Source organism: Carassius carassius, chromosome 45 (genome assembly GCF_963082965.1).
Source record: "Carassius carassius chromosome 45, fCarCar2.1, whole genome shotgun sequence".
Taxonomy (NCBI): domain Eukaryota; kingdom Metazoa; phylum Chordata; class Actinopteri; order Cypriniformes; family Cyprinidae; genus Carassius; species Carassius carassius.
Window position 1 is genome coordinate 11,450,524 of NC_081799.1, and position 9,407 is coordinate 11,459,930.

Sequence of the window (9,407 nt, forward strand, 5' to 3'; positions counted from 1 at the left end):
TTTGTTTTCTACATGTGTTTAGTTTAATCGGTCTTAGTGTCCTACATAAATTAGGTGATAACCTTTAACGAATTGTATAATTTTTAAAGAATAACTGAGCCAAAAATGTAAATTCACCATATGAAATTATGGGCTGAATGGAACAAAATTTTCCTGGGATGAATATAAGCCCCAGCCCTGCCCTGCTGGAAGGTGATCAGGTATTCTGGGTAAGCCTGTACATCATTGAAGATCACAAACATGGTTGGGTTGGTCATGTTATCAGTCACACTGTTATAGAGATCAACACTACTGGAGCTCTTCGCAGGGGGAACAGGAAGGCCTTGTTTTCCTTGAGTAAAGTCACCAACAAGAACCCTGACAAGGTACATGCATTTGTGTCCGTTGGCATCAGGTTTAGAGTAGCCTTGGGCTGAGTAACTTGGGTCCACAGCAAAATATGTACCATTCCCATACACGGCTCCTAAAAAAAGAGCAAAAGACTGTTGATATAAAATACAAAAGAAAACAAGAGCAATTTATAAGTTTAAAAGAAAAGTTAAGACGTTTATACTGAATTTGACTGATACCATGCATGCCAGCGAAGCTGCGATTGAAGCCGTGATGGTTGATCTGATCGGTCTTATAAGTGTCAGTGCCATGGAAGAGAAGTTTTTCGTTGTTTTTATGCTTGTTTTTAACTTCAAGTTCCTCCTTTTTAATCATGTAGCTTTTCCAAAGTGCACTGTTCTGGACTCTTTCAATCTAAAAGCAAAAATAAATATTTACTTTATGTAAACATTAGATTCAGAGTAGAAGCTTTCAAAACTAATAAATAGATTTATCTTTAGTTTAATCTTACTTTAATGATGTTAAAGGTTAGATTGGTTCTCCTGAACTCTTTCTCCACATCTGCATATTCCTTTGAGCCTGCTGTGAGATTTATAAGAATAACTGGCTGTCCTGTCATGTCCTCCCAGTGTGAGGGCAAAGGGCTTTGAGCTCCAGCTGCAGCTATTGACAAAAAGAAAAATGTGAATAAATCATCCTTGTACAAGATTCATGTTATTTAAATTATAAAATAATCTCACCTTGCAGATCGACTCTATTCAGTTCAATACTTATTCCTCTTTTTGTGGCCTCTTTCCGAACTAAATCAGCCTCATATTCATCATTGTTAATTTTGATTTTCACTGTAGGCTGTCTCTTCCGATAGGCCTCTTCCAGGTCATAATTGGTCAACATATCAAAGTTTTTGATGCTCCGTCCATTTTCCTGATATTGCCACTGAACCATACTGCTAATGAAAAATGCCTCACTTCTTCGTTTTTCCTTTCTTTCCACCTTTCTGATCATGTTTCGAATACGATTGTCTGCAGTGTGAACGTCTCTTGTCAGACCCTCCAGTGTGATGACAGAGTCTTGGCCTTTCTTCTCAAGCCGGACACTGACTGTGAGCTCCCTCTGCATAGCTTTCAGCATTTCTCCATCCTCTTTGGTGAAATGAGCAATGGCTGGATCATGGATTGGGATGCTCACATGCTCCCGTAATATCATGCTGTTGATCATGTCCCGGGCTTCACTCAGGTCCTTTGGTGTCTCCCCACACAAATGAAACACAGCTGGTTCAATTTCATCGCCAACTAAAAAAATTTTCTCCAAAAAAGAAAAAAGACAAAAAATGGAATGAACATACTTTTATTATTATTTAAATTACCTTTAATTCAGTAAGTACACGTTTATCATTCTCTACCTTCTTACCAAATCTTCTGATCATACGTTGATTCCATTCTTCTGCTAAAGATAAAAAACAAAAAGGTATAAGTGGTCTCTAAGTTTTTTTTTCTTGCTACATCTTTTGTGAAACCATCAACTGTACCTTGAAATAAATCACCCTCCTCTTCCAGCATGTCATCTTCCTGAAGAACCACCACAAATCGTTTTTCCTTTAACAGAATTGGGAGCATCATTTTACCCTGATCTTTGAAATACTTCTTTGCTCCTGACTTTTGTAAGATCAGTGTGTCCGTGTAGAGACCACCTGCCATCCTTTCAAAGAAGGTCCTAGCTTGTTGGACAAATGCACGCTCTCCAGACAGTTCGATCAAGGGTCTCACTGAATCAAAACTTACTTTCACCTCTTTAGACTTAATGAAATGCTGCCAGTCTTGTGATTTTCTGACTTTAATTAAATCAACCACAGCATGTGATTTGACATGAACTTTTTCTACGATTCTAGTGTGTTTCTCAATTAAACGTCCTAAGTACTCACTGACCTCCATTACAGGTTTTCTGTATCCAGTCACTATTACTTTGTCTCTCTTTCTGGAAAGGTTTATCAACACAGATATCTTTTTGACAGTACTGAACAAATTCTCCAGTTGTTTCTTGAGATTCAGCCACTCCGGCATTTGAAGGACACCCTGATCTTCTACAACAAGGACTTTGGTTGTAAGAACTGTATTTATCCTCTTCTCTGCCTCTTTAAGTGCTCTTTCTGTGCTTCCAATCACAATGACACCTCTATTTTCAATTGTGTAGACAGCAGTTATTCCATGAGATATGAAGAGATCTCTGGACATTTCATCACAATCCACTGATCTTAGAAATTCTAGGACTGAATAGTTAATCTGTAAGGACTTCTGTTTCATATTTATTTTCTTCTCAAGGACCCAATTTTTGAAGGCAAGAGTTTCTGTATGAAGACCTGATAAAATAAGTCTGTTCATCTTTTTGTTGTAGTCAATGCGCAGATGTTGAGAAACAGTTTTCATGCCATCTTGTTCAAGCAGAGAGTACATGGCAGGAGAAATCTCCATGTCCTCTGTCACACTGTTCTTCTCTCTCTCTATTTGATTTTTTCCTCTCTTCAAAAACTTCTCTATGATGGGTTTCATTCCAGTTATCTCATGGGTCATTCCTGCCACCAAAAGAGTCAAAACATATTGTTTAACATCATCTGGAAGGTTCTCCAGGACAACAGCACTTGACACACTTCGATCTTTAGGGCAAAATAAAAGTGACATACAGTATGCCTGCAAATTATTTGTTGGAAGGTCAGCTAGCCGTGTCAGTTACAGGTAATAAACAAAATAATGTTTTCTATCAATCTGTACCTAACTGATATCTTTGCTACTTAAAATCAATGTGCAACCACAGCAGCAGTAATGGGACCATAACCTAACAAATAAAGATTACACGCACATAAGAGACCAAAGTTCAGATGATTTACTTACTTGGTTCTTGATATCCACATGCTTGCTCCGTCTGAAAACCACACAAATGTAAATCATTCACAATTATGTTTATGGACAAAGAGTTTTTGTTCTTTCTACTCTCTACAGCCTTTAAAACAATATAGAGAAATGATAACCAAATTCTCAGAGAAACTCTCTTTAAAATTAATCACTCATTTAAAATTTTCCTAAAATGCATCAACCGTAAAACTGAAGTATAATTTTAATGATCAATCTCTTAATATAGAGTTACTTCATGCAATCTAAACGGTTTGATTTAAAGCATTGTGGTCCTAATTCTGCATTTAGTAATAATTCTACACACTTTTGTTCCAGTGCTGTCTGCTTGTTCCTCTGCATCACTGGGTTTGTACACTTTCAGCTTGATTTGTTGATTGTCAATTGTAATAATGTGGTCTGCCTTTGAGAGTACTTCATCTCGGACTTAAACACAAACAATCAGATTTAGTCAGATACTGTACATCACAACACGTCAAAACAAAGAACAAAACAGTTAATTCTGCAACATTTTATGAGATATTAATGACTGTGTCCATTTTTATTAAATTAATATATATTTTAATGAAATATATATAGCAAATAAGCATTGACAATATAAGGCTATATATTAATACATAGAAAAAGGTTTAGAAATAAAGACACAAATAGCATTGAATGTAATATTCATAGTTTTATATCTTTATGAAATAGCTTTATTGTGCACATATATTACATATACTGTATGAATTCCCATATGAATATGAATCTATGTAAACATGTACATATAAACATTCACAGAATGAGTTAACAGCAGATTTACAGTTCCCAGCATGCTTTGCTTCTTAGAGTTGAAAGGTGAGTAATCTTAAAATTAGTTGTCTTTTAATGTGTTTTGCTTTTAATATAGTGGGAGATCTGTTCTGAGTATTTAATGTTCTATTATTTTAGAATTTAAAATGGTTTCTGGTATGTTTCTGAGTTTTTGGGGTTGCAGTCTCTATACTAAATACTTTATGGAGAGAATATTAGTACATTTGATGATTTAATGTCCTGCAAAGAGCAATACTAACTTGTCTATACAGTAACTTGGCAAATGACCATGGAACAAGCAGGATAATGAACGGCAATTGCACTGCATTAAAGGATTTTTAATGCTCAACATTTCTTCACGACAAATCAGGTGCGTAGTGATCTTTTAGAAGTGAGGGGTAGGCTACATGTATGATGGTGTAGGCCTATAGCCTACTATAGGCAACAGCCTTTAATTGGCTTAGAGATATATAATTGTTGGACAGTAACAAATAATAATGATTTGTTTATATACTAAACACACTTTTTTTATCACATAAGGCAGAATATTTTGTATACTGCAATAAAAGCTGAGTCAATTAGCACTTCATTGTTCATATACTTTATTTATCACCTGCTGGAGATGACTTGAAAAACCATATATTGTCGCAATCATATGTTTAATGTCATCGTGTTTCCATATATATATTTGTTTCATACAGCGATAGCTGGACGCTACCATTTATTTAATGGTAGACTATGACTTTCTGCGTGAGAGCGCCCTCCGGCTTCGAGTATTCTGGGTCAGAATAAAATATCAGGTCATGTGCAAAATTTCTCTTTGAGTTTAAATCAATATTTATTCACCCCAGCTCTTGAAAACCTGTAAGCGAACAGTTTGACCGAAAAAGTGCGGGGGACGCATTTCCGTGATATTAAAGGTGCCTCCCCCGCGTAATCTAGGCTACGCCTGTGGTCTAGTACTAACTTCTTTGAAATATTTTTTAAATGTATGACAGCTTCGTCAGTTTGTTGCACTTTGTATTTAAACCTGAAATGACCTTGAATGTTTTGTTTAGCACTTACTGTGAGATGATTTGAACCGAATCGTAGCAGAGTTACTCCCGTCATTATTTTGTTCGATGCAGTCTCCTCCCTGAGATTTTTTCTTACTCTGAAAATGAATCTGAAGTTTATTTTTCGTATTTTTTGCCGGCACCCAGTCTCCCTCGACAATGACGGGATAATGATGTTCCTCCATCGTGTTCTTTCTGGTCAATTGCACATTACTTGCAGTCAGTATATATAGGCTACTGATGATCACACCCCTCTGCTTATTTTCACTTTCGTTTCTTCGTTTTGGTTCAGTTTCAGAAATAGTATATCCGAATTTAGAATAGGAGCTAGAATAGTATATATATATATATATATATATATATACATACATACATATATATATATATATATATATATATATATATATATATATATATATATATATATATATATATAAACATTAAAATGTGTAAAAACAACAACCATTTAAGACAAAAAGTGTGAGTAATTTTTACAGTTTACAGTGAAATTAAAATAAGCAGCTAAAACATAATCTGCTAGTCTTCTATTAGGTCCAGCAAATAATAATCATAATACGTTTTGTTGTTGTTGCTTGAAATGTTTAATCCTGACTGCATCCCTAAAGAGATTAAAGCAAATAAGTATAGGCTACTTCATTTTGGATTTTGTAAAAGATCTACTCACTCTTTGTCCCCTGTTGGCTGCCCATTCCTCCACATTGCTAGGTTTGTAAACGTTCAACTTGATTTTCTGATTCTCAGTGGTAATAATATGTTACACTTTTGAAAGCACATCATCTCAGACTTGAACAGGAAACAATCAGATTAAGATACATCACAACACTTAAAAACAAAGACGAAGAGTAGGTATGGGGCGCCGTTTGTAAAGCGGCTCACGCTGATAATAACAGCAACATTTTGTCACATTTAGCTTCAAACAATGTTTTAAAAACTGGTATGAATTTTTGACGGTCACTTTTTATCACATTTACAACAATATTTGTCAACTTAGAGATATTTTAAATAGTTAAATCTAAATATTAAATGTTAAATCTAAATATTAAATGTTACACCTAAATGTTAAATATTAAATCTAAATGTTAAATCTAAATCTAAATGTTAAATCTAAATGTAAATGTTAAATCTAAATGTTAAATCTAAATCTAAACCTTAAATTTAAATGTAAATGTTAAATCTAAATCTAAATGTTAAATGTAAATGTTAAATCTAAATCTAAATGTTAAATCTAAATGTTAAATCTAAATCTAAATGTTAAATCTAAATGTAAATGTTAAATCTAAATGTTAAATCTAAATCTAAATGTTAAATATAAATGTAAATGTTAAATCTAAATCTAAATGTTAAATCTAAATTTTAAATATAAATGTAAATGTTAAATCTAAATCTAAATGTTAAATCTAAATCTAAATGTTAAATCTAAATGTTAAATCTAAATCTAAATGTTAAATCTAAATGTTTTGGGTGAAACTAAATATTTAACTAATATGCAAATTCAAAATGCCGACAACCGGAAGTGCCACAATGAAAGCTCGAGGAGGTCAGTGTGTGTTTATAGCATCGTGTCAAATAAGAAACGAATAAAAACCATCTCATCCGAGGAAATTGACTCTTGGACATGGTTTATCGTGATAATAACTACCTAAAATTGAAGTGACATTCAGCCAAGTATGGTGACCCATACTCAGAATTTGTGCTCTGCATTTAACCCATCCGAAATGCACACACACAGAGCAGTGAACACACACACACTGTGAGCACACACCCGGAGCAGTGGGCAGCCATTTATGCTGCAGCGCCCGGGGAGCAAGGACACCTAAGTCGTGGTATTGAGGGTGGAGAGAGAACTGTACATGCACTCCCCCCACCCACAATTCCTGCCGGCCCGGGACTCGAACCCACAACCTTTCGATTGGGAGTCCGACTCTCTAACCATTAGGCCACGACTTCCCCAAAAATAATAAACACGTTTGGAGAAACTGTATTTGAAGAGAAGGCTAGTGTCATTTTAATGAAAAGTGCGGGACTTATGATGACCTGTAGCCTTAATAGCCAGCCACGAGGGGTCTCACTTTGACTGAATGTTATGTCCTCACTCATCATGCTCATCATCACTCTGTCATCACTCTCTGTTATGTTCGCATGCTTAAACGCCAGCAAGAGCCTATATCCCCGCCCGCCCCTGACCAGGTACGGTAACTGTTAACGTTACTGTTGTTCAAAATTTCCAACGAATCGCCGTTAGCCGAGAGCATCGGCAGAGCCGTCCTGGCGGCTATTCAAAATGTTTCAACAATGACAGCAACCGCCTCGGGGCCACCACAGGCAACCTCGGTAAGTATGTTTTCCAAATCACGTAGCATTGGATTCTTGTCAAGGCTAACTTAACTAAACTTAACTAAACTAGCTGGCTAGAGAGAGAGAAATGCTAATGGAGGACAGAGGCAGTCACAATGATAAAAACATTTAATTTAATGTGAATAAGGTACCAGAGTCAGAGTGCATACTGTAAAAAAGCTTAAAATGTATCTCTCTGTTTCCTTTGCCAATCTCAACCCTGCTTTGACTGCTGGGCATATAAGCATTAAAAGCAATTGAAATATAATGTTGCTAATGTTTTGCTAATGTCTATTCAGGCTCCCACCACTTACAATTACACACCAGGGCCAGCCACACCCACCACCTCCACTGGGACATCATACCGCTCGGTATACTTGCATACTCATGTAACCTAGCTGGCTGTTTGGTTTTTTAATTTGTGAGGTGTAATGTTTCAGCATTAGTTCCAATCATGGTGGCATATTTTATACAACACTAACATGTGACAAGATAACATCTTTGGTATTTTGTTTATATTTTAAAACTCCTCAGGGCTCCAGCACCAGCGCTACCACACCTTTACCAGCAACAGACTTCGCTCCAGTGACCTGTCTGTCAGTAAGTACTCATTGATATTCATGTTCATATTTGTTTGATTTATTTCTCATTTAACTCTCAGTAACATCTCATCTTTTCATTGTCCATTTTATTTAAACATTCCTTAAGTACAGTACAATCTATAATTTTTTTTCAGTCAGAAGATAATGAGTGGATGTGAATGCTCATCATGTCTATAATTTTCTCTTGAATAACCCTTGTTTGTTATATAAACATTCCAAATGTCATATTCTTTGGTGTGTTCTAGAATGACTACCAAGGAAGACATCAGATTTCCAAAGAGGAGCTTGAACATGTTCTTTCACTGAAAACCACCTTTACCGAAGCGGCATCTATTCTTTCAATCTCAAGGCCAACTTTCTACAAGTTACTGCAAGACTATAATGTCCCAACATCAAAATTTAAGAGCATCAGTGATCAACAGTTGGATCTTGAAGTGTCACAAATAAAAACTCAACACCCAAATGTTGGAGAAGTGATGCTAATGGGGCATCTCCGTTGTGGTCCAAAGACAATGTGTAAGAGATTCACTGCGAAGGATGGACCCAATTGGTGTCCTAGCCAGGAGAAGAACAGCAATAGCTCGCCGAGTATACTCTGTCCCACATCCAAATTTCATATGGCATGAAGATGGAAATCATAAATTGATTAGGTGGAAATTGGTTGTTCATGGTGCCATAGACGGATACAGTAGGATGTTGATAATTCTTCACTGCTCCAACAATAATCGTGCTGAAACTGTAAGAGACCTCTTTACTGCAGCTGTTGGACAGATTGACAGACCACTGCACATCAGGACTGATCACGGAGGAGAGAACGTTCAGATTTGGGAGGACATGCATGCGAGCAGGGGGGAAGGCTCTGTCTTAACAGGAAGTTCTGTACACAACCAGAGGATTGAGCGTTTTAACTGAGACTTGAACAAAAACTGCAGCCATATTTATGCACCCATTTTTTATGAACTGGAATCCCTGGGTATCCTAGACATAGACAATGCAACAGACCTATTTTGTCTCCATTATGTCTTTCTACCTGTACCCAGAATCAACCAAACTTTGGAAGAATTCAAAGCTGGATTTAACAATCACTCTATATCATCTGAAGGAAATGGAACACCAGTTCAGCTTTTTACTCTGGACAATGATTTGCCTCATTTTCACAACCCAGAACTCTCAACAGCAGGGGTAGTTTTTTGTTCCTCACCAAACTCTCAAAGAGGATTTTCCCCATTGAATGAAAGGGATTTGCAAGAACTGAATGATGCCATTAACCCTCTTCAAAATGACAACAACAATGACAAAACATTGTTTCAGAGAACACAACAGTTTATTTTTGAGAAACTTGTAAATGTGTGATCTCAGCATGACATGGA

At 36.2% G+C, this 9,407-nt stretch overlaps 2 protein-coding genes across 2 annotated transcripts; both read right to left on the minus strand.

The window, feature by feature from the left end:
• Window positions 1-32: 32 nt before the first annotated feature.
• On the minus strand, window positions 33-1,625 carry LOC132127166 (protein mono-ADP-ribosyltransferase PARP14-like). Its single transcript, XM_059538841.1, has 4 exons — window positions 1,071-1,625; window positions 842-993; window positions 570-744; window positions 33-463 (listed from the first exon to the last, which is right to left on the minus strand). Exons 1-4 carry the CDS (start codon window positions 1,546-1,548, stop codon window positions 114-116), a joined length of 1,155 nt encoding a protein of 384 aa, XP_059394824.1. The 5' UTR covers window positions 1,549-1,625; the 3' UTR covers window positions 33-113.
• Window positions 1,626-1,640: 15 nt separating this feature from the next.
• LOC132127167 (uncharacterized) lies at window positions 1,641-2,896 on the minus strand. Its single transcript, XM_059538842.1, has 2 exons — window positions 1,859-2,896; window positions 1,641-1,776 (listed from the first exon to the last, which is right to left on the minus strand). The coding sequence occupies exons 1-2, from the start codon at window positions 2,874-2,876 to the stop codon at window positions 1,688-1,690; spliced, it is 1,107 nt and encodes a 368-aa protein (XP_059394825.1). The 5' UTR covers window positions 2,877-2,896; the 3' UTR covers window positions 1,641-1,687.
• Window positions 2,897-9,407: the final 6,511 nt, after the last annotated feature.

What these genes read in the sequence shown, in the direction of transcription:
- LOC132127167 (XM_059538842.1), bottom strand. Translation starts at nt 2,876, where the DNA reads ATGAAACCCATCATAGAGAAGTTTTTGAAGAGAGGAAAAAATCAAATA. An exon ending in GGAGGGTGATTTATTTCAAG is followed by an intron (nt 1,777 to 1,858) that starts GTACAGTTGATG and finishes TTTTATCTTTAG; the next exon opens with CAGAAGAATGGAATCAACGT.
- LOC132127166 (XM_059538841.1), bottom strand. Translation starts at nt 1,548, where the DNA reads ATGATCAACAGCATGATATTACGGGAGCATGTGAGCATCCCAATCCAT. An exon ending in GAATAGAGTCGATCTGCAAG is followed by an intron (nt 994 to 1,070) that starts GTGAGATTATTT and finishes TTTTGTCAATAG; the next exon opens with CTGCAGCTGGAGCTCAAAGC. An exon ending in TAACCTTTAACATCATTAAA is followed by an intron (nt 745 to 841) that starts GTAAGATTAAAC and finishes TTTTGCTTTTAG; the next exon opens with ATTGAAAGAGTCCAGAACAG.